The sequence below is a fragment of the Ceratosolen solmsi genome, unplaced genomic scaffold (assembly GCF_000503995.2).
Source record: "Ceratosolen solmsi marchali unplaced genomic scaffold, CerSol_1.0 scaffold6, whole genome shotgun sequence".
NCBI classification, from domain to species: Eukaryota; Metazoa; Arthropoda; class Insecta; order Hymenoptera; family Agaonidae; genus Ceratosolen; species Ceratosolen solmsi.
The window spans coordinates 16,643,215-16,670,823 of NW_011948414.1; the positions used below are offsets into that span (position 1 = coordinate 16,643,215).

General features: G+C 23.1%; 1 protein-coding gene across 1 annotated transcript; it reads right to left on the bottom strand.

The window, feature by feature from the left end:
- Positions 1 to 27,443, bottom strand: Dbct (Dihydrolipoamide branched chain transacylase E2). The gene is made up of 5 exons (XM_011507522.1): positions 27,402 to 27,443; positions 7,489 to 7,634; positions 2,240 to 2,771; positions 360 to 755; positions 1 to 262 (listed from the first exon to the last, which is right to left on the bottom strand). Exons 1-5 carry the CDS (start codon positions 27,441 to 27,443, stop codon positions 26 to 28), a joined length of 1,353 nt encoding a protein of 450 aa, XP_011505824.1. The 3' UTR covers positions 1 to 25.
- Between the last annotated feature and the right edge of the window lie 166 nt (positions 27,444 to 27,609).

Genomic DNA, 27,609 nt, shown 5'->3' on the forward strand with positions numbered 1-27,609 from the left:
AAAAAAAAAAAAAATCTATTTTTATTTAAATCCCTATTAATAAAAAGGATGGGTTCTCCACATAATGTTTCCATAAATTTGAGAATTTGGCTATTGTTACGCCATCAACAACTCGGTGATCTGCTGCCCAACTGACTGTTAATATATTCGTGGCAATAACATTATTATGTTCATCAAATCTAGGTAGCTTTTGAATTTTTCCAAAAGCACCAATTACAATCTGAGGTGCCAATATAATTGGTTTGGTATATGTTCCTCCAATCTGAAAATAAATTAGATATTCACAATTAAATAAAAATAATTTTTTATAGAAAAAAAAGAAAATATACATATATATATATATATATATATAGACTTACAATGCCAATATTAGAAATTGAGAAAGTACCACCAGTGAGATCAGTTGGACTAATCGATGATTTTTTTCCAAGTTCTTGTAGTCTATTAAGTTCTTTAGTGATTTCAAATATATTTAATTTTTGAACATTCTTTATATTAGGAACAATTAAGCCATCGGGAGTATCCATGGCAAGAGAAATGTTATGCTCTTGTTTAATATCTAGAGACTCAGTCTCGGTATTGATTAATGCATTTAATATTGGAAATTGAAGCAAAGCTTGGGATATTGCTTTTATAAAAAATGGCATATAAGAAAGGCCGAGGCCCTGCTTGTTAAAAGCTTCCTTTACTTGATTACGCAGTTTTATTAGTTTGGAGACATCACATTCGTCGCTATACACAAAATGAGGAATCGCCTGGAAAATAAATATTACCCTATCTGTTTATATTCTAAAAATTTGAAGAATAATTTAAACGGTTATCAATTGTTATATTAAAAAAAAAAAAAGAAAAAGAAAATTCAAATAATGCTTCTAACATAAACAATTAAAATCATGTAAACTGATTTTAATTTTATACTTATATTAAAGAATTCTAATTATGGATGAAAATTTAACATATTTTGTAAAATAAATTTATATGAAATTCTTTTATTCCTTAGAAATAAATCGATTAATATTTAATCGTTTAAACTTATGTACATACGAGTGGTTAATTTTACTAATGTGCAAATTTTGGAAAAATTTATCAATTACATATTTATAATTTTGTCTTTAAAATTAAAATAATGCATCATTAAAAATATATATAATTCTGTATGCTTAAATGTCTATACGAATTAGTTTAAATATCCTTATAATGCAGTTTTCAGTATATTTCGAAAAAATTTTTAATTTAATATTGTTATTCATTTCCACATTAATTTCATTTGTTAAAGATTCTTTCTAGCCTCATAAACTGAATGCGCTTTGTTCATTTATTAATTAAACAATAATATATTTTTATACATTTTTAAATTTAAAGTACGCAAAGAATAAGTAATTGAATTTAATTAAATTTAATATTCTATATTATTATTATTTGTTCGAGTGTTTAATGTTATTGTGTAATAGGGCTAAGGAAAATATTTTTTAAGCGTCTCTCGTAATAGATAAAAGAGTTAAACTTCTCTAATGAGGAGAATAATACTAGATGATGTTAATTCTTGATGCAACTCAATAATTCTAATAACTGTTCTAATTGATTAAATTATCTTTGAAGAATTATTTTTTATTGAAAAACTTATTTTAATTATTTTAATCTAAATTAAATCTAAAGAAGTAAAAATGAAGGTTTGAAAGAATAGAATCTAATATGTTAAGCTTTTTTTGTACATTGGTATATTCTAATATTAAGCTCGTTGGGATTATATTAATTAATATATATTATAAATTTAATGTATCAAAGTTAATTGTTATTGCCTTCTCTAATTATCATATATTTATATTTTACAAAATTTCAAAATTGTCACTCGTTATCTTATTCAATTAAATATTTCTTTAATTGTAATATATGTGCATTGTATAAATAAATTATCTTGAATTAAAATTATATCGTTTAATCGAAAATATTCATTATGTTTATTATATTTTTATATTACCAACCACTAGTATTAATATAGTTTTAAAAAGTATATTTTTCATACGTATCGATATATTAATTTAAGTTCAAATATACAGACGATCACGTGATTTGGGGTATATATATATATATATATATATATATATATATATATATATATTTTTTTTTTTTATCTAAATCGTTAATTCAACACGAGCTTATAGGATAATCTTATTTAAACTAATTTTGAGAAACCTTTTAAAAAGGCTGCAATTTATACTTTAAAAAAGGTATGACTCACCAACGATTGTGTCATTGATTTCCACATATGTTTCACATACTTCTTTGATGATAATGCCTTAGACAATTGTTCTATACTTTGATCTACTTTTGCTACGGAAACTTCTTCAGTCTCAGTTTTATTGGCAATTTTAACTAAATATGCCAATACGTCTTCTTTGAGAACGCGACCATCCTTACCCGATGCTGGCACATCGGCCAAGTTTACATTGTTTTCTTTAGCTATCTTCCTTACTGCTGGAGTACTTAGAGCTTTTTCATTAAGGGATTTTAATTCTTTAGGTAAAGAGGCAATTTCTATCTCACTTGGTTCTATCATTGATTTGACTTCTTTATTCTGAGCAGGATCATCTTGCTGTTCCTCAAGTTCGATATCGACCAGTGTACTTCCTACGAGGCAGGTCTCATCTACTTTATAATACAATGTCCTTACAACACCATCATACCGGCTTGTAATAGTTGCAGAGGCTTTGTCACTTTGCACTTCACAAATTTTATCAAATTGCGATACCTTATCTCCAGGCTCTACGAACCTGCATTTTAATGAAAGCTTTTCTTTTAAAATTCCCTTTACAAGGCCTTTATATTCTTAAGAATTTTCTAGTTTTTTTTTTTTTTTTTTAATCCAAGCTTAATGATCGTTAAATAGAATAAATTGGAGTGGTAATTATAAACAATTATTAAAGTTTATTTTGTAAATGTTGAAGTATTCGTTTCATTGATGAGCAAGAAAGTGTATTAATAAAATAATTTTATGAAATTAACAGTATTCATTATATATAAATATATTCTGAAACAAATCTAATGTAAATAATTATTTAACTTACGTTAGACATTAATTACGAAATATTGTATGCTTGTTGTGTTGTAATTAAAATTTAATTCATATAATCTTTCAAAAATTTATAAAATATTGATATTTTTATTTTTATGTTAATTTGGACAATGATTATTTTAGTGGAATTTTCTATTTATTCGTGAAAAGAAAATCTTTTCTTTTCTTTTTTTTTTTTTGGTGATTATTCTAATAATTTAAAGTCTATAATATAGTTATAATCCTAAAATATCGCAGAAAGACAATGTTAAACACGAAGTTTTAAAACTAAAAGTAATATCTGTTTAGAACTTGAAGGTAATCGATGTGAAAATTATACACTTGACTCATTAAGAATGGATAAAGGCGTTTTGGCGTCTGGCGAATAAACATAATAATTTAAATAGATTAATTATTCATTAATAAAAAATTATGTCCCAGTGCTTTACACTTTTCAATTGTAATTGTAAAAAAATGTAATTGTAAGGATATCTATTGTTCTTATGTGTACAAAAGTAGATACGTTTATATTTTGTAAATTAATCAAATATGCCAAAAAATTATAAATATAATGTTTGATAACAAAATTATTAGCAAAATTATTTTTAACGAAAAATTATGATTACGATTTTGTAAGCAAACTGAAGTGACATCTACATTGATGTTAACCTTTTTCAAATAAATATGATTTGATAATAATATAGTTATTATCTAACTAAAACATTAGCACTTTATATTTATTAATAATATCCAAATGATATCAATGATTGTCAATTGAAAAAAACGTTGAATAAAGATTATATTATTATATTACATTCTTCATTTTGTTCCAAGAGCCTGTACATTAGTTTTATAATATTATGTACAGTCATAACTATTTTATAAAACAATTAATGATTAAATTACGAGTTAAAGAAAAAGATTTAAAATATAATATAAGGGATTATAATGAAATGTTTGAGATTATAGCGACAAGATTGTCGCTTGCTCGAATATAATATATTTTTCATTGAAAGTGTGAAAGGTGACGATTTGTTCACGACAGGATTAGTTTTTCCGGTCCTCTCGATTATCCGATGTTTTAATATTGACATTCGGAATTGGAAATAATTTTTTTAACAAGGCGTTTGGTGCGCTAATGAGTCGCTATTTCTCACAATTATTATGTTACATTGACGTTTAGGTTTATTTACTCGATAGTGACGGCAGTGGAGCGTAAAAGAATCTGTCGGTACGATGAAGGGAGAAAGAAAAATTAGTTAATCCTTCGATGTCCTTGAAAGAACATTGTGACTTTATCTTATAAAGAAACGCATTATGCTTGCATAATCACGTTAAATGTGAAACGTGTAAACCACATCGATAAATGCAGATATCCTGGCAATGTAATATCGTCAATCTGAGGATCAGAAGAGATAATGAAAAATGTCGGGATTGTTCGGTACTTAGTGATAATAGAATGGATCATCAACAACTTGGATATTATTAGGATATGGTTCATAGGTACATCAATTTTCCCTCGAATGAATAGTGATAACTGATAAGCCGATAAGTTACCGGAAATGCTGATCAAGTGATTAACGGACTCGGAAGCGAGGGTGCGAGATACCACTTTTATGCTTTCACGTTTATGTGTTAAAATACAGTTATACGTCAGACTGGTCGTAAGGTTATTGCTCATTGGGTTTAGCTAGCACAGTCTTTAATATTTACTTCGACTCAAGCCAGACTGGTAATTGATAGTCGTATCTGGGTTGGATCGACAGTAATTGTATCGTTTGCGTCTTGGTAGGTTATGTTGTCACACGGTCAACATAAGAGTATTTCTGGTACTTTAATGGCTTGTAATAAATATTAAACGTACGATAACTATAGCGATGGGACGAAGATTGTTTGATTTTCTTCATTCGCTAGCTACTTTTTTTTTATTACAAAAAGTTTTCAGCATTGTTAATCGATATTCGCATTTGCTTGTTTCTAAAATAATAGATATATTACAAAGAAAAGCTCATAATAGACATAAATATTTTAGGAAGATACATAATATTTTATTTGATATAAGATATTGTAAATTATAGTTTGAATAAATAAAATCAAGGTTCTTGATCGTATTGCTTTTGTATGTGGGAAGCAATGAGAGAACGATAGTTTAAATTAAAATTATATAGAAGATTTAAAAGTGGAATTGAAATAAAGAATTATCAGCTGAATTTTAGTGCAAAGAGACGCAGTGAAAATTACCTGGCCATAGTATTTTTATACTTTCATAAAAATATTCAACATAGGTGGGTCAAAGTGCATTAATGCTAAATTATTTATGGAAATCAATGAATTTATTTTGTTAGAGCAACGACTCAAATATGCTTACAGAATAATGAGGACAAACAATTTTTTATTTTACATAGTGTAATTATGGTAGTTGTTATGTTTCTTAATAAAAGCTGTTGGATAAATAAATAAAACAAGCAGAGCTTGAATTATAAGGGAATTATATTCAGATATGATTGCTTAATTAGAATATGAATAACCATTAAAAGAATAAAATACTTAAAAATCAGTTGTATAGTAATTTAAGATTTATGCATGCTCTGTTATAAATAGACGTACCTTAAGATTTATTTAATTTCTAGTATCTCAAGAATAGGACGTATGTACAAAAAAAAAAACAAATATCTTAAATCACAAAAAATTTTATTGTTTGATTAAAATATTGGTTAAAATAATTCCATTTTTATATAAATTAAATAAAGGGAATTAATTACATTAAGATGATTGGAAATTGAAATTAAAACAAAATAAAAAAATTAACTAATACCCGGTATTTGAATTCTTAAATAATTTTTCTCAATACTTACTAATTCATAAAAATGAAGAAAATACTATTAATATAACATGTAATTGAATAAAAATTTAATATATAAATTGATATTTGTTTTGTCAAAATTACTATATACTATTAATATTACTGAAAGAAATACTATATTGCAAATATTTTGAAAATACATCATTATATTTACAAAGAAATTTATATATTCCTTCAGCAATTGCTGTAAAACAGTAAAATTTTTTAATTGGATGTACGAAGAGTGTTATAAAACCTTATGAATTTTAAATCATTATAATATAAGGTATTAATTTCATTTAATATAAAAATTTAAGTAGATTATTATAAAATTTATGTATAAATGTTGTAATATATATATACATATATATATATATTATATATATATATATATATATATATATATATATATATATAATATAATAATATGTCTAAATTAAAATATGTATATAGAAATTTTTCACAATACTTTTAGATTTATTTTTATAAACTAATAGAAAAATTATCACTCATATAAAAATATGTTAAACTACTCCAACTTAATTACTTTTTGGTACAATTTTTTTGAACTATTTATATTCAAATCAATAATCAATAATTATTTATCTATAATAATATTTTATTTGTGATTTATAATAATCAAATATTTTTTAATTTTCACCTTTTACCTTAATTTAATTTATATATATGTTTTATATTTAGTTGATAAATGTTTTTATATATTCTATTAGTTGTAGTGCAATTATCATAAATATAATTTTATTTTTTTATTTTTAATAATAATATCATCATTCATTGATTTTTAATTTTTATTATAGCAGTTGGAATTTAAATTAAACAATTAGAAAAAATATTTCTATCACATTATTAATAAAATTAAAGCTTGAATATCAATTATTTGAATATTCTATATTGTTAAATTTTTAACATTTTTTCTATTTTGCATACAGAGTCGTTATATAGATTATCTTAAACTAAATTAAGTGGATATTACAATTTAATAATATTATAATTGTCTAAATTCAGCTACTTGATTATTGAATTCTGAAATAAAAAAGCATGTATTTTTCTCGAAAATGAGAAAATTTTATTTTGTATATGTATTTGAATTATTCTGCTAATTACATATTTTTAAATAATTGAATAATAAATTAAATTAAAATTTCACTTTTATTAATAAATAGATATTCTTATTCATTTAGATATTATAAAAGTTACAATTACATTAGTTTTTATTTACTATGTATTTCTGTTTGTATTATAAATTAATGCCTTTTTTTTTCTTCTCGAATGAGATTATATAATATATTAATAAAAATAAAGCCGAAGTGTGGACTAATATTTTATTAGTAAGATTAGTTCTCAAAACATTAGACTAAATTTACTAGACTTTGTAATTTAAATATAAAATTAACAAAAAAATCGTTTCATTGAATACAAATGTTGAAAGAAAAGAATACGTTGACAGAGGTAATGAAAGCAAAATAAAGTGGTAGAGGAAAGAAGAGAGAGAGAGAGAGAGAGAGAGCTATACCTATTTTAGATAATGTCAATATCGGTTAGAGGTTTTCATTAATTGTTAAATCATACTCACCATTCCTTCATAGTGACTTCACGGATTCCTTCGCCAATGTCTGCCAATTTAAATCCCACCAGATTCTTTTGCATTAATGACGTCATCGAAATGAAACGCCCTCTGTGCATTGAAATACCGTTGCCGCTGATATTACTGCTACTACTCTAAATAGAAGAGATAGAGACAGATAGAGAGAGAAAGAAGGTAGAGTTGAAATAGGAATAGATGTAAAGGGAAGAGAAGGCAGGATAGAGAGACCAATGATAAATGTCATAAAGCTGTACGTTATTATTGTTGTATCGAACGCGGAACAGGGAAAAATGAACATAAAAGTAAATAAACTCGAAAGTGCATTTGTCAAGATTATAGTCCGTTTAATAGAGTGTTTTTTGTTTGTGTAAGTGGATGGGACGGAATAATGACATATTAGCCCTAAAATAGTAAATTTTGCTTTCAAACTGTTTTGAAGCAACAAATATTAATTATTTAAAAAGATGTTTGCTTCATTTTCATTATTCTCTTGAATAATATAAGAATAATTCTTCTAGTTTAACATATTGAAAGCGATGTTTTTTAAAATATTTTGTAGAAAAAAAAAAAAAAAACTGCTAAAGTCTGATTTGATTGATCGTTTGATTTACATACTCTTGGGTTTCTATTTTACAAAATATTTTCTATTTGAAATGGAGAAAATAGTTTTGTAATATCTCAAACAATTAAAGAGCAACAAACAATTTTCTGTTTCTAAATTAAACGATCTCTGCAACGGTAACACGATTCAACACAAAATTTCTATATTTTTACAAATATTCACTACGAGACTCATTATTATTAGCTTATATTTCTTAATTAAATTAATTAATTTTTTTTATGTACTTTTTCATTTCATTGAAACTCAATCGATATTATTAGCAGGCATTTTATATTATAAGTATATAATTCATTGAGCAATTAATATACATTATAATTATTATATGAAGCAAAAATATATCAATTGTATTAACAAAATTAATGAGTTGAATTTTAATATAATATATGATATATATTTTCCCAAATATGTAATTTATACATCTTATTTTTAATTTACATTAATGTTCTTTTAATCTGCTTTACTTGTGTCTCATAGTTAATTAGAATTATTACAAATACTGTTTTATGTAAAGTTTTTAGGATAAATAGAAATAAATTTAGTTAATCATTAAAGTAATGTTGATATTTACTATTTGATTTATATAAAATTGCTTGTCGACCTTTCAGAAATGTTCAAAATTTTTAATGAACTACAAGATTCATTTTTATACTATTGATAAACAAAAATATAACCTTCAAGATGAAAACATTGCGATGGAATTTGAAAACTGTTGGATCAATGCAAGTGCCAATGATTTGTCGAATAATATGAATCATATGAATATGTTGTTTCTTATGCATCAATAATTATGTATAAATTTTTAATAATTTCTGTTTGCAAGATGTAATTGAAACAAATCTAAGAAGATTATAGTTTTTTTTTTTTTTTTTTTTTTTTCTTTCCAACTATTCAATTCATTAGGTTATTACTATTAAAACATTATTTTCATATTAAAATAAAAGTGAGTTTTGTATTTATCGTTATTAAAACATTATTTATGCATGACTTTAATATTTACGTTATGTATTATTATTATTGATGCATTATTATATTATTAATTTCATATTTGGATATAATACATATTTTCTACATCATATTAGTAAATATTCATTCGATAATATAACAAAAATAACGATACGAAATTCTTAGGCTATAGTATTAATTTTAGTATCTATAATAAAATTATTTTTTTAAACGTTGGAGAAATATGTGAACGAAGATATACCAATCGTGCGAGGAATTTTAATCGTTGTATTAATGCCATTGAGCCTGATGTTCGAAGAAATGTTGTTCACTTCTAAGAATAATAAACAAATTGTAAAAACAAAAAAAAAATTAGATGAAATGAAAGAGTAGAACAAAATAATGAGCTGTACGGTATGTTGTTCCGTATCAAACTGCCGATGTGTCTTGCTTATTGTGACTTTCCAATTCTATCGTGTTTATTCATGCGGCTAAGTTAAGGAAAAAGATGTGTATACATGTATTTAATTGAATGTGCTTACGTAAGTCAATAACACTGATAAGAGTGGCAAATGAGATATAAAAGGCATCCACTATAAGATTAGTTGAGATATAACGAATATATGTGTAGACATCGAAAATTTAAGCAATGCGTCAAATTAGAAGGAGTAGATAATGTAGATAGAATCATTGAATATTTACAAATTTAATTTATACTTGTTTCAAGTGTACTTGTACATTTTATAATGAATATATACACACATCATCTCTTTTTTTATTTACATTATATTATTTAATTATAATAGTTGATTGACTGGAATATACTTTTATTGAAAATACATAATATTACATCCATATTGTCAAATTAAATTAAAAAATAGAAACGTAATATCATGGAAGATGTAATTTATAAGAGTTTTAATAAATATTACATTATTACTTCAATTTTTTTATGAATTGAATACAATTTAAATAAATATATTCTTTTTTGTTCATTTTATTTTTTGAGAGACACTCACGTTAATTATACGAAAAGCTTTGATATTAAAAACATCTCAACAAGGATTTTAATTAAGTTCAAAATATTTAAAATATAATATTGGGAAACTAAATATTAACATTTGAATATTCTTAAAAGATTAAAATTGAAATTTTTTTTAACAATGATGTAGAAATATAAAATACGCGTTATTTAATCTTAATAATCTCTCATTTTAATTTACACTATTATAAAAATATAATTTTCGGCATCTAATTAAATAAACTAAAAGTATATATAATAAAAGAAACTGTAAATCTTGGAACAAGAATAAAGGGAATTTAAGATTAAATTAATTATTAATTACAAGAGTATGTATAAAAATAAAATAAAAATTGTGAACTGATTAATTTTGTTTAAATCTATTTTGTTGAATATTATTAAATAATGACAATAAATAAACCTTTTTTTTTTTTTTTTAGATTAAATCTTTGAATGACGATTATTAGCAAATCCTTACACTCATTATTAAATTAAAATTATGAAATTTCATTGTTGTGGTTTTTAAAATTTTTCGTACAAAAAAAAAAATTCCTTTAATTAATTCAGTAATAAAGTACATCGGAATTTATATATAGAAATTTTCTTGTTATTTTCACCAAAAATGTGTATTAAAAATTATATTTAAAACATTATATAATTAATAATAAATTATAATTGTTGGTATGTAAAAAATTCATCCATAAATAATTTTCTTAATAATCATGCGCATATTGAAAGCAAAAGATAAACAAATGATAGAAATTGCAAATTAATTAAATAACTGCTATGTATAAAGGAGTATATACCCTTATTTAATAAATTTTATTCTCTGAAAACTTTTATTTCGAAATACGTCATTATAATGAAGTTTATGCGGACTATTCTTATTATCCAGATTGCTTCCTTTTTTTTTTTTTTAATTCTAGAATTTATAAACTATTTAAAATATATAACTCACAATTAGAATAAGATATTATTTGTTTGATTGAATCAACCTCCATTAAGTACTTAAGAAAAAAAGAAATAAAAAAAATATATATATATATATATATATATATATGTATATCATACGCAATTTGGTTTATGTATACACAACATTTATATATCAACTTATATCTTGAATTATGAAATCGTATTAGAGAATTTGATAAATCTTTTTTTTTTCGTCATACATCATAAAAAATAAATGTTAGACATAAATAAAACTTAGTACAATTATAAAATACTACAAAAAACATTGTACACTTGATGAATTATATTATTCACGTATATTAAATTTAATATTGTACATAGAAAATTGATTTTTAAATTAATTTTTTGTGCATAAATCACAGTATATAAGTAAATATTTTTAATATTCCACCTATTTTACATATTTATTTTTATATGTATTTTTGTTTAATTATCATGTAGTATCAATATTGTAAATACTGTTTTAAACTACATATACATTATTGAATGTTATGCACTTAAAAACAATATTTATTCTTAATTTTAGATGCCCATGTACAATTAGTGATATTATATAATAGGAATTATTATAAAATATAGTATTCTGGATTTTATTTCTTAAATAATCTGATCGTGTTTGTTATTTTTAATGGAAAATTTAAATTACTTTAATTAGATTGTTCAAGTGTTTGTTTGGTAATCGATACAAAAATTTACAGTCAATGACTGATAATAATGATTTAAATATCATTTCTCTCTATTCATGAAATTTAGTAAGAAATTTATTTCTAAATAGTAATTATATCTCAGATTAAAATAATGTTTTTCCCAATTTTATCTTACTTTATGGCACTATTAAGATATTTAATAACAATATATTTGAGAATAATAAATTATTAATTGTCAATTTACTTCGGCTGTAACTAATATAATACTCATACAAAGAAGTAAAATTTTATTTAATTTTATTTAACAGTGATGGTTGGAAATGATCTAATTTTTTTTCGCATGTGTCGCTTTTCAACAAACGTAATAAAATTAACGATTGGCTTATTTAGAAAGTAAGCCCAAAAACAATATCGAACAGTGTCATGATTACACAAAATAGTAGCGTAGTTATTATAAAAATAGACACATTTGAATACCTCTACGGTTAATGAATATATACGAGAATTATCGACTATTTTAATTACAAATGAGAACAGCCGTTGATCGAAAGTCTATAGATATGTTGAAAATTAATATATATTTATGTAATAAATAACGGCAAATTTAGAAAACATTTTTATTTCTACTCACAAACTATTACAAATTTTCAATATATTTTCTAAGTCTGTAATTCAAACTAGTTAATAGTTTCAATTGTTTTTTTTTCTATTTTAAAAGTTGATAATATTTTAATTTTAACATTCTAGATCGATGTCTATCTTACTAATCGTATTTAGTAACGTAGAAATACAAAAGGCATCTTTTTTTTTTTTTTTCTTTTTTTTTTGTCTGATATTCTACCTGCTTATATTCTTTTGAAACATTTGCCTGAATAAATTTCAAATACTGTAATAATAATGGTATAATTAATTATTACATTAATGACGATTTTTTAAAATATAATAAATTTGATAATAAAGTTTATTCAATCTGATAATTTAAAATTGAAAGTGTACGTGAGATGAAAAATATTTAAAGCAAAATATTAATACGTACGTTGCTGAAAAGACAGTAATTATGCAACAATTATATAAAAGATGAATTAATCAGATACTTAAAAATGATAAAAAGCAGTTTATTTTACAATGCAAAGCTTCTATATAAACAATAGGATGTAGTTATGCGAATAAATCGCGATGATTGAATTACAAACTACTTTCTATCAGGTTGCAAATAAATCACAATTTATTGGCGACATAATGAAATTCATGGATATTGGTAAATAAAATCAAATGCAAATAATGAAATTAATGCCAAATCCATTGATTAGTGAAGCATTTTATTCAAATACATTAACTTTGAAGGTGTACAATGAAACTACGACATTAGAAAATATAGATACATTAATATAATTAAAAAAGTGAATTAATTAATCAATTATATTAATTCGACGATTATTGTCGTTATATTAAATCAGTCTATAACTCATTAAATTCAGAATTACAATTATATTTAGAAAGTAGTAATTAAATTTTTAGAATTTAACACGACGAATACTTGAAAAGGTGTCTTCAATTTAACAACAACGTTGTTTATACGGCACGGCCACTTTGAAAATAACTCTATTAATCGCTAATAGCTTTCCTTGCTACGGGAAGAACACTATCGATAATCAATTACAATATATTTTGTTACAATATATTTGTGTTAAGCAAAGCTATATAATAATTATTATATTATATGCTATTCTGTGTATAATTCAATTAATAAGAAACGAGTTTAATGCAAATCATATATATATATATATAATTTGTTTTTTAATATTACATTTAATACATTACAAATATCATTGTACTAATAATTCTGCGTAATAATTTTTAAAATTAATGCACATTATATTAAATATTGATGAGCCCTTATATTATTCCTTATATATAAAATATATTAAATACAATACTACAATCTATATATGCATACATAATATTATATTATTTTCAAATAATTTGAAAATAAAAAAACTAAATATAATGTATCTAATACAATATAGCAAATATCTGGTGGAGTTAAAGAAAATTTTATATTCACATTATAGTTAAATTGAAGTGGATTTGACTGTGAGAGCGTAATTAAAATTATTATATTACTTAGACGATGTAAAATTATTAATTCAGTCAGTTTAATTCATTCAACAGAGGATGTTCACGAGCTATATCTGCGTATATATTGAGACAATATATTTTGTTTTTTATGAATCATAAATATGGTACATAGCTGCTACTAATTGCTGTATTCTCATTATTGAAATACATTTTTACCATAATATTATTTGTATGAAATAGTATATGTCAAATGACAAATAGATTATTTAAAATTTTTTATATATGTTTAATAATTTCAATATTATTTTTCTCCAAATACTTATAATATCATATATATTGTAGAAAATTAAATTTTTTTTGTTTATTTATAGATTTGTTTAGTACAAATAAATATATTTCATCAATTAAAAGTTCTATTTTGTGTATCTATGTTATTTGATTTATAAAATGAATAGAATAATACTTAAGAAATAATATTCCATATCGTAGAGTTGAAATATTTGAAAACTAAATGATTTCATGGCAAGATAAGGCTATATTAGTTAGAATACAGAAATCATAAATAAACAAAAATACATAAAATCATAATCAAAAAGAAATTATTTTTGTAAAGTAGTTATTTGAGGTTCATAGTAATAATAAACAATAACTAAAAAAATAATAATGACAATACTACTTTAGTAACAAGCAGATTCTTTATAGAAATTTAGCGAAATAGATGAGAAGTCTTATCTTGTTAGAAATGCGTATGAATGAAAATCCCATATTATATTTTTAAAATTCAGCTGTACTCGTCTGTTTAGCTGATAGATATATTAAATATAACTATTATAAATTATAAATGTAACATGATAATGACAAAAGCTTTAACGAGGATGTTAATCGCAACTCAGAATCATTCACAATCATAAAATCAATGATGAATTATATAAAAAGAAATAAAGTTTGGGAAATCATGGATGAATGACAAAAATTGAATTATATTTAATAATCACTAGACAAATATATATTTTAAACTTACGTATGTAGCATAGCTACATTACTTAAAATAAAATAACAATAATTTGCTTGTTTAATATGAGTTTGTATGTAACTTAATATTAGTTGTAATTTTAAATTATCTGTTGGTATGTAGAAAGAATCTGTAGAAATAATTGAAATTTCTTTTGGAAACCGGAATTAGCTTATGTCTTATTGAATATTTTTATTACATATCTGACACAGTACGTTACTTATATATTTCATTAGAGCTACAAATTTTATTTAAAATAATTATATTTAAATATTACATAAAAATTATATAATTTATTATATATAAAAATTCATAGTAAAACCAATAAATACATATATTAAATCTAGCGATTCGAATATTTAGTAAAGAAATATATAATTACATAGAGTATTAACTTATTAAGGAAATCAATAAAATTAAATTATCAGTTAACAAAAAAATATTGATAATAATTAATGTATAATTAAAGAATGTTTAAAATGAATAAACAGTTATATTATATTAGGCATTTGTGTACTATAAATAGAATCTGTTTAGTTCTTGTTTTTTGTTCAAATAAAATTAGTAATAGAACCGGTAATGACTGTATTTACAAGGATATTTGATTACATTAATTTTTTTTTTTTTTAATTCCATTAATATAGAAAACAATAGCAATAGTGATAGTGAGAGCAATAGTGTTGCTCTAATTGAAATAAATATAATTTACAAAAAAGGTAAAAATTTATTTGAATTTCATTATGATTATATTATGTAAAATAGAAAAACATTGAAATTAATTTTGAACTACAATAAATATAAAGACAAATTTATTGAAATAGCTAAAAAATATTTTTAGACTTTACCAAAATATTAATTAAATATTCAAAATAAATGATTAAAAAATTATATTTTTATAAAGTATAAAATTAAATCATTCAAATAAATTGTTTTGTATAAATACTTGTTTTGTATAAATAAACTGCATGTTAAAAAGAATGCAACTATAAAATCACTTTTATAGTAAATTGTTAATAAATAAAACATTTAAATACATGGAACATTATACTCTAAGAGGGAAGATTTTTTCTGATGTAGAGCAGTTAAATTTTTGCATTAAATACTTATGGGGTAAATATTCTCTTTCCACTTAATATATATATATATATATATATATATATATATATGTGTGTGTGTGTGTGTGTGTGTGTGTGTGTGTGCGCGCATGTATGCAAATTGGATAGGCGTAGGTATGCATATATATATATATGCATATATAAGAATGGGGAACGCCCATGCATCCGTAGCGGTGCCAAGGATTTGTTTGACGTGTGAAATTCATAACGCATGCGCCTTGAATACGTAAACCTTATGTATATGTGCTCATACAAATATGTTACCACACTCTTATAATTATAATCTGTAAGAATTTTTAAAATAATAATTACAATTTTTAGTATCAATATTTAAGTATAATGTAGAAATATTAAATTTGTTTTTTTTTTTTTTTTTTTTTAGAGCCGTAAATTTTTTACCAAAAATATTGTTACATGGAAATTTAATTAAAAGTATTTGTACTATTACATCATCACTAAAGCATAGATTGTACGTATACAAACTTATATTTACATTCTGCTGTTATAAAACATTATTATTTGAATAAATGCTTTTATGATATGAAATAGTGGTTAACTTACATTATTTTGATAAATTTAACACAATTAAAAATAATTATTATCATTTTGACATGCTTTAAATTCATTATCCTTCAGAGCTTTTAAGACTTTATTAGCATTCATACTTTATTTCGTATTTATATTTCTTGCAATTATTATTATAGGTATAAATTAAATCAATTTTATATAGTAAAAGAATATATACAAAATTCACAAATTTATAACGATAATTATTAAAAATAATTTTTTAATAACATATATCCAAACATTCATATATATATATATATATAACTCAAATTAAAATATCTCTTATTCAATATAAAAGACTATTTTATAAAATTTAATCATATATGTTTATTCACGTCTTTTTCAATTAATAAGTTCTGTACCCTATTTATCCTATCTAAAATAAATGAATGTTTGAATCTCGAAAGTTTAGTTTTACCAATATACTCATAATTTCAAATGATATATTTTTACTTTTATTAATATAAATAATTAAATTTGCATAGCTATTCTTATGCATATTTGTTCAACATAGATAAAGTACTTTTCATATAATACAACATGTATTCTCAATTTCGATTTTTAATTTAACATAGTTTAATGTATTAATTATTATTTATATGAAGATAAAAAGGCACTTATCTGTATATATTTAATTCATAATGATATGCTAGAATAATTACGCGGAAGTGTAGTATACTAACGATATTTTTAAACTTGAATAACTATGTAAGAATATTAATCTATACTATTTTAGGATAGATTAATGTTCCATGATTAAACACTCGGTATGTAAAAATAGTCAAAATTAACCAACTTGGAAGTTATTGACCATGATTCTATTTTTATTTGAAATCATAGGTTTAATTTTGATTGAATCGATACATTTACACATGAATTTCTTTATTTCGAAACAATTAGGTATTCCTCAAATAAAAAAATATATTACATTCATAATAAGTACTTACAATCATTATATAAAATTTAGAAAAAAATTATTATATTTTTACATAAGTAAAGTATCTAAATGTAAAATAATAATTAAGAAGTAACATATCACAGAATAATGCATATATCATTACTTAAATTCTATATAAATTGAAGTACAACTGTAATTAACCTAATTATTAAAACTATAACTATAATCATTAAATCACGTATAATTGTTGAATCTAATAGTGTTTCTACTATCTATATCTTTTTTATTTATTTTATTAGAATCGAAATAATTCTCATTTGTATGAATATGTAGTTTTAATAATAAACTAAATTAATATTTCAAAGTTTTTCTTTTTTTATGAAACAGGACATATCCTAAGAAATAATCATAATTTTTATAATACTGAGAAAGATGATTAAATTTCCGTGGTTTGATGAAATTTTATTAATAAAATATCAATAATAAAAAATGTAGACTTCTAAATCATAGTAAAACATTAAATGAAATTTAATATAAAACAAAAAATGTGTAGATTAATATAATTTACATTTAAATTTAATTTTCAAAAATAATGTAATAATTATTGAAAGAAAATTATTGAAAAAAACCCTCTTATATAACTAATATTAAATAAGAAAATCAATAAAATTTGACATTAACGATAGATAAATTATTTAACTTTTTTTTATAGAAATTTCAAATTATTGTAAATATTTTTGTTATAAATTCATATTAATTCAAAATTATAATTATAAACGTCTAAATTAATATAAATTATTCTGATTGTCAATAATTGTTATAAATATATATATATATATATATATATATATATGGACACAATTTTTTCATTCACAATTACTTTTATTTTTAAGAATTTGTTGATTTATGTTATAAAAACATGAATGAAAATTTACGTAATATTAAATATTTAAAATAAATATATGTAATTTTTAATATTTAAATATTTTTTTTAAATATGTTTTAAAAATTAGGGTCTTTGAAAATACGTAAGTCCGTTGGTACAAAAATTGTTATAGTGTAATTATTTTTTTTGTAATATTAATTTTGTTATTAATAATAATAACAATGTTAAAACAATAATAATAATAATGTTAAAAATAATAATAAACGTAATATTAATTTTGATAAAATTTACTCAATTAACTTTCAATTGTACATTATGTTATTAAAAATAAATTATGTTTTAAAAATAAATTAAACAAAAATATCAGTAAAGTTTCATACTAATTACATAGTGAGCTGTTATAAATAGGAAATTACATATAATTTATTAAATTTTTTATTTTCCATAATATTATATTCATAATTTTAAATTAAATAATGAATGAAATATTATTAAATGTTATTTGCTTGGTTACGCATTTCCTCAATTACTCGTAGTTTGAAAAACATATTTTATGTGCATTAGTATTTGAAGGAAAATAGAATAATATTTCGTGGATAGTTTCACATCGTTTACTCATATTATTTCAAAATATTTGTAAAAATATAAATTATAGTAATAATGTTCTCAAATAAGTTTTTTCATCTTTAACCTACAATATTCAAAATTTTTTTTTCGACGATGTGCAAGTACATTTAATATTTTTCATGAAATATTATTATTCTATTAATTTGTTAAAAAAAAAAAATTTTAATTGAAAACATTTTATATTATTTGATACACTATTTTTTTTTTAATTACATCGATACTCTTCAACAACTTTTATATAAAAATTTTTTTCTATGAAAATTAGATGGAGTTTTTAAAAATACGAATTATTGAAACATTATTTTGCAGTTTTTTTTATTTTTTAATGTAACGTCGAAATATGATTAAATATTTTTTGTTTTTTTATACATATTTATTATTAATATTTATTGATATTTATTAAATAAAAAACTAACAAATTTTTTAATTTGCAATATTTATTAAGTTTATTTATTGTTTAAATTTCATAATCTGCGGTTCACTTGGAAGAAAAACTATTTAAATGTAATTTATCACTAATCATAGATTTCATATATAAATAACTTTGGGGCTTTCGAAAATTTAGAATAATGAATTAAAATAGGGAGAATAAGCTATTTTTAACTCTTTGGGATATTAAAAATCTGAATTTTTATGAAATATTGATAGTAATAAACTTGTAATTATAGTAAAAAAAAAAAAAATCTTAACGATTATAATTGCATTTTATAAAGCATTATGATATTTTATAAAATACAGTAGCTTCGTCATCAATAATATGAAAGGGTAGAAGCTTTTAAGTTTATTATATTATTTGAAAAATATAATCTAATGATGTACGTATCAAATACTTAAACAAATTGAAATGTATGGATTAGAAAAATTTGAAACATAAATATCTATAAATATTAAATTATGCCAATGACAAAAGTAGTTTTTTTTTTTTTGTATTTTACTAATTCTGATGAAGTACTTAAAACTTCTTTACAACTCTAATCCTACGTATGTATTATACAAGTTCATGTTGTTTAATATAATACATTAACATTGAGATTTTAAATATACTTTTTATAATAAAGGCTTGGTAATAATTATATGTATGGTGTAACAAATTGTGTACTACATTTCTAATTGTTTCTGATGTTACGAATAACAATGCTGCAGGCATTATAATGTTACATTTTTATTATTTTTATGATATCAATAGAAGAAATAATAATAATAATACAAAAAGAAGGTGCGGTATATTTTTTTTACTGTATAGCTTTATTGTCTTTCTTTCTTTTTTTTTTTTTAAACCTTGTATATTTTTCTCATCGCGTCACATTTACCTCAAATATAAGTAGTGTAAAGTTGTTTTAAACGATAAGCTATTCGTATACTTATATGGAAGCATCGTAACATATATTTCGATTATCACCTTCCCCGCCTTGTTTACTGTGTGTAACACGTAGGTGTCACATATACGTACATTTTGAAGAAGCCAGTCGAGCAGCCACCACATTTTTCCTGGGGGAAATCTTTCTAACTACGCGCATGTTAGTCGATCGATACATTGCGACTTCTATACGTTTTCCAGTGAGCTGATATGTTCACAGTAACGGTTTTCTGCTTATCATTCCTTTAAATTAATCATTCAATTATATTAAAAAAAATCGACCAACTTGAAATTATTAGTATTTTTCATTAAGTCTTTATCATCGATATCATTACTAAACTCGAAAAGATTATACTTGATTACAAATTCTTAAGAATGAACATACAAAAAACTTAAAGAGATTCGTTTAAAGAATATATATTGTCAAATTAAATAACATCCCAAAAATGTTGTTATTTTAATGTAAAATCATAATTGGCGATTCATTTTCTAAAGAATAAAATATTATTATTAGATATTTTAAAAGTATATAAGTCATTTGGAGTGAATAAAATTTGAAAGTACTACATAAAGAATTTTAAGGAAATGCTTTATATTTACTAATATTTATCAATCATAAATAAATTATAAATCTGAAGATTTATGTAATTGAACAAATAAATTGTTAGGAAAAATATTAAAATCGTTTAAGTTGAAGAAGCTTAATTTAAAACGATGTAAACGAAATATGTTAATTTGTTTTTTTTCATTAATTTTATTCTTTTATATTTATAAAAAATTTAAATGTTAAACCTACAAAAATTCTAAAGTTAAAATATTTTTCAATTAATATAAACAAATCTACTTATATAAAATTAATTTTCTCCAAAAGTTTTAAAACTTTTGTGTTTATATACTGAGTACTCTTATAATAAATAATTAACGTATTAAAAATAGTTAAAAAGTATCTTATAAAATTGTAATTGTGTTGAATTCTTATTGTATATAATAAATATGTATAATATTTATTACGATATAAGAAATAATAAAACATTCTAATAAAACATACAAAAATATAAATACAAAAATTAAGTAGCGAAGAAAATATTAAATATCGATATATTACTATGTATATACACGAACAACTTAGGTAATCTTCAGGATATTCGATATCGCATTATATATTCAATTATGATATTTAATAAATACTGTATATATATATTTTTATAATAAATTTAAATATATGATTGAATATATACAATAAGTAAGAACAAAATCTATTAAACGTAAAGCTTTTATAATTTTTAATTATGCAAAGATATTTTCATATATCAATTCAATTTAAGTACGAATTCATAAAAAATGATATATTCTAATTTCTAAATTATTGATGTTTATATTTAATTAATGAAAATTAAACAGTGGTTGTTATAATAATGAACTATGTAGTTTTATAAATATTACAGTATTTATAATGTTTGTGTTTGTACATTTCGATTTCATAAAATGTAACGGATATTATTATAAAAAATGATAATCTACTTATGGTAATTAATTTCTTTTATATTTAGAAATTATTATAGTACATTACATGAAATAATATATCCGACAATGTACTTATGGCAATTAATTTTGTTTTATATTTATAAATTATTATACTACATTGCACGAAATAGCAAAAACTGTATTAGTTTAAAAAATTTGAAATGATTATTTTAATGTACGTAACAAAATCTGTAAAAAAATTATGTAATATAATTTATTCAATAAAGATTGTTTTATTAATTTTTTTTTTAACGAGTATAGAAATATATTTTCATTATGATTTTCCATTGTATCTTTAATATTTATATAACAATGGAATATTAAAATTAAGATAGTTTTAAATGTACTTCTAATTTTTAAATAAATAAATAAGAAGAATAAATTAAAAAAATGTTTACTTCTTAATTATTCCAGATTATTGTGTGTGTGTGCGTGCGTGCGTGCGTGTGTATATCATATTTCAACAGTGATTCAAAATTTAAATTATTATTTCTAATCTGTTAGAAAATCAAATTTTATCTTATGTATACATATGATAGATAAATAGATATATATATATATATATATATATATATATATATATATATATATATATATATATATATATATATACATATACATAAAGATGAAGAAAAAAAGAAAAGATATTTTTTTTCATTAATAACCGTCATTATAAACTTTTAAATTATTTTTTTTTTTAACAAATGTTTATGCATTAAATACTAATTTAATGACCTAGAAATCAAAAAGTTATGCGATCATTGGGTCTATAATTTATTTAGTTTTCTACTTCCGATCCAACTTTGTAATTAATTATTGCTATAACTTTGATATATTACTTTTATTTACTCTGATTCGTCTAAAATCTTGAATTATGTTTAAATATTTTTTTTATATCTTATTGAATGATTGTATTAAGATTTTCTTCAAGTTGACATTTGTTATTTTAAAAACAAATATTCTATCTTCATTTGACATCTATTACTGGTATGTATTTGTAAAGTTTTTGATCCTATTATAATTATTATAAAATTGATATTGGCTATTTTTATTTAGAATTAAAAAATTAATTAGATTTGTTAGGAAATCAATATTTCTAATATTGGCCCATTACATTTCTGTATTATTCCTGTACTCTTATCCTTATTATTTTAAGTTAATTTTGATATTTTAAGTAACTCTATAAAATTTAATTTATTTAAATTATTTTGTAATATAAATTAATGTTCTTGGCATTATCATGTAAATAAAGACAAAATTTTTCAATTATTATAATCATACAATACGATGACAATTACATACTATTTCTGGTTCAATGTATTTTATAACTTTTTTTGTTAATTTACAACTATTATGGCAATGAGATAAAAATGAACTATAATTTCACGTGATATCTTTAAAGATATTTATCTATAAACCAACAAAACAATATAAATTATATATAAAAATATTTAGACAAACGGCTAATTATAGTTTTATTTTAGCGTCTGAAAGAAGGGAAGGAGAGAAGAAATATAATTAAGTGAAGAAAATACATTGTATTTAAGGTATAATACGTTAGATACACTTTGAACGTTTTCAGCTTTCCATTGATCCAATATCACCATCATCATTGCGAGCAGAAGTGCGTGAGCAAATGGAGGGAGAATAAAATTTCCGCGTATCTCTGCGAAAGCTCCCTCTACTTCGCCAATCTACAACTTCACACTTTTTCTTTTTATATTTCAGTCACAATTGTCTTGCTAAATTCATACTACTTCATTCATTCATTTTTATTTATTATTTTTCGTCTCCTATTTTCCTCGCAATGATATTTTAGAGTTCGATATTGTGTGTATGCCCGTTCTTTTATTTTACGAACCTATTACTTTATATTTACATTTGTATCTATAAATGCTAATGTGAAAAGCGCATATGCACAAATACACATTACATTCTTCAATTTCCCGATGAATATTCATCATGAGCAACATTATCTTTCCGTGTTTTACGTCTTCATTCATAGTTTCTACACGTTCGTACCAACATGCGTATACACACACGCGCGTTTCATTTGTTCCTCGGCATATTCAATATATTTCGTATTCAATACATATTATTGTTTACTAATTTTGTTCTATTTGTTAATATCATATTACCTTGGAGTTCTATATTAATTTGAAATTTAGATTTAGACATTAAGAATCATAAATAAATAAAATTCTTAAGTAAATAAATCAAAATAAATCCAGTTTAAAGCGATAATATATGATATTTATACCTCGACCAAAGTTAAATTAATGTGTTTCTAAAAATTTTTGCAAAAGATAGTGATAAATTTGCAAATGTTATCCATTAAAGTTCAAGGTAATATGCTTACGTGATAACAATAAATCTAATAAATTTAAATTAATTAAATTGCTTGGTAGCCTTTATGGATCACGCAGTAATAGTGCATAAATATTTCAATTGTTATTATATTTTAAATTATCTTTTTATTTTCTTTTAATTCTTTAATATTTATAATTAAAATATTTTTATTAAATTTTATAATATAATGATGTATAATAAAATAATAAAATGAAAAAATTAATAAATACAAAAATATTAAAATATATTTTTCTTTTGATGAATTAGCTTTTATAGATAAATTATCATTATATAGTGCAATTACCTAAAACTTTGAAAGAAAAATTTATAAAATTTAAAACTATTATAATTTTAGTTAGCTAAAGTGAAATTTCGACAATATTACCTTTATAATTATTAAATATATATTTACAAAATATTTGTTAATAATTAAGTTTTTAAGATTTAATTTGATTTTATCGGGTAAGAATCTGTGGTTTACTAATTTTCAATTTTTTATAAAACTTTGATAAGTACATTTGAAATTTTTATTTCAAATAAATATATTTCTTAACTTTTTGTTTGTTTGTTTGTTTGTTTGTTTGTTTGTTTGTTTGTTTGTTTGTTTGTTTGTTTGTTTGTTTGTTTGTTTGTTTGTTTGTTTGTTTGTTTGTTTGTTTGTTTGTTTGTTTGTTTGTTTGTTTGTTTGTTTGTTTGTTTGTTTGTTTGTTTGTTTGTTTGTTTGTTTGTTTGTTTGTTTGTTTGTTTGTTTGTTTGTTTGTTTGTTTGTTTGTTTGTTTGTTTGTTTGTTTGTTTGTTTGTTTGTTTGTTTGTTTGTTTGTTTGTTTGTTTGTTTGTTTGTTTGTTTGTTTGTTTGTTTGTTTGTTTGTTTGTTTGTTTGTTTGTTTGTTTGTTTGTTTGTTTGTTTGTTTGTTTGTTTGTTTGTTTGTTTGTTTGTTTGTTTGTTTGTTTGTTTGTTTGTTTGTTTGTTTGTTTGTTTGTTTGTTTGTTTGTTTGTTTGTTTGTTTGTTTGTTTGTTTGTTTGTTTGTTTGTTTGTTTGTTTGTTTGTTTGTTTGTTTGTTTGTTTGTTTGTTTGTTTGTTTGTTTGTTTGTTTGTTTGTTTGTTTGTTTGTTTGTTTGTTTGTTTGTTTGTTTGTGTGCGTGTGTGTGTTTCTTTTAATCAAAATATTACGAATTCTAATGTAAAATAAACCGCATTATAGTTGATAAAATTTGCTTTCCATCAGAGCAATAAAAAGTTAATTTTCTTATTTCACTACCACATTCAGAAAAATTAAAGCCATGAAAGAAAAATAACAATTACAGCTTTATATAATATTATAAAAAATTATTATTTTTAACTTTATATGCTAATTACACAGAAAACTTATAATGCTATATGCACAATTTACCCTCAATTGAAACGAAATTGATAATATTACAAAAATTAATGTAAAACTAAAATGTTTAACTTACAAGTAATAGAATATTATGTGGTTTTCATATTATCATTTGATACTACGTTAAATAAATATTATAAGGAAGATAATAAGAATATGATGATGAATAATAATTTTTTTAACTTTTCAGTTGCGTAAGCAAAAGAAAGACAGACATAAATATAAAAATTCTGCAGACCGAGAGGAAGTAACAGTGGAAAGAATCCAAAAAGTAGATATAAATTGGATTTGAAGAGTAAAAGTACGAGTGGGAGAATACGAAATCGAATAGTATCGGGATACAGAGAGACAGAGGGAGATAGATAGACACGTAGAGAGAGAGAGAGAGAGAGAGAGAGAGAGAGAGAGAGAGAGAGAGAGAGAGAGAGAGAGGAGAGGGAGAGATATGCGCGAGAGAGAGAGAGAGAGAGAGAGAGAGAGAGAGAAAGAGAGTAGAGGGAGAGCTATACGTGCCCATGCTTGCTGCTTGCGTTGATAAGGGGTGAAGGAGAGGTCGAATCTCGTCCATGTTGGAAGATAGAAATAGTTAAAGAAAGAACTAGAGTGTGAGGGAATGGGGAGTGTACGTGAATGTTTGTGCGCGTACATACATTTACAAATATATTTACGGACAAACGTATAGCATCGAAAATGTATGCATGTAGTTATGTATTGAACAATTTAAAGGAGAAAAGAAAACGGAGGTTTTTAAAGTACGATAGGTTTTTTTGCCGAGGATCCCTTGGTAAGCAAAAGTTTTCTACACTTCCGCTCATCCATTGCTGGTTTCATATATTCCGTTATATTCAAATATTTGCGATTTTTATACTTTTTTCTGTACTTATATGACATTATGAAGGTGATGAAATGAATAAGAGAGGGAATTTTATTTAATTAACTCGGCAAAAAATGTGCACTCGATACTCGCTGATGATAGCTAAATAAAAAATGAAACAGCTGGTTCATGAATAAGAGGATATTTATAATGAATATTATTTGATAAAATGTTAGCTACTATATATTTTCTGGCCATTGGGAAAGAAAGTTGAAATTAATTAAATGTAGGATTTCATAAGAAACAGGAGGGTTGTATACAGGTATTATTAGCGAATGGTTTCGTAAAAATGAAAATGCATATAAGTTAGATTATGATAGTCATTAATACTATCCCTCTCTATTGCTTTGGAATTTTTTAATGCTGTAGTTTCATTTCTCTATATAGAATTGTCATATAGACTTCCCTCTTTCGTTTCTTTTTCTTGGGAAAGGTGCCGCCAGCCTAACTGAGGCCACGAAAACTATGACGTCGATGTCAGCGCACAATTTACGTGCATATCTCTCTCTCTCTCTCTCTCTCTCTCTCTCTCTCTCTCTCTCTATCTCTATCTATCTCTGACCCCTCCCCCTCTCTTCGTTTATTTTTTTGCTTGCGCACATTCAGAATTTTAGATATACGAATGCACGAATACGCAAAATCATTGTGATTACTGAATGTGCGCACGCAAGTAGTAGTGGTCGTCGTCATCGTTGGCAGTGTCTCTCTTGCGCACGCCTACAAGGGAGCACAGTAAAGCGGTCGACCTACCCTCTCCTTATTTTACCCATACAGTAGTGGCGGTACACGGCAGCAGTGACGGCGTTGAACGGCATAGCCGTTGCCGATGTCGAAGCTGTCGCGTCTCAGCAGCGCAAAAGTGGAAACTACTAGAGGGATTCGATTGCCGGCTGTTGGCGTCAATGTGTACGAAGAAAGAACAAAAGCCGAGTTGAATTGAAATTGGCAATGCAAACTCGTCGTGACAATTTTCCACGCCTACTTTCTATCGTTATCATAATACAGCACATATAGGAAACGACGACTCACATAGTCGCGTATCATGTTGATCGAACGGTCTCGCAACGCCATCGTTTCAACCCTTCAATTTTGCCATACTAATTTTTATATTCAACCGTTCGAAACTTTTATTACGTGCTCGTTTCAAAATTTTTATGAAGAAATAATTGAAGGGACATGATTAGATAGAAAGGCAAAATTTTGTTTCGTCTAAATATATGTATTGATGGGGTAAAAG

Excerpts from the sequence above, each read along its gene's own strand:
- Dbct (XM_011507522.1), bottom strand. The coding sequence starts at position 27,443 with ATGGCGTTGCGAGACCGTTCGATCAACATGATACGCGACTAT. Across the intron at positions 7,635-27,401 it reads TCAACATGATACGCGACTAT|AGTAGTAGCAGTAATATCAG; the intron begins GTGAGTCGTCGT and ends TCTTCTATTTAG. Across the intron at positions 756-2,239 it reads AATCAATGACACAATCGTTG|GCGATTCCTCATTTTGTGTA; the intron begins GTGAGTCATACC and ends TTTATTTTCCAG.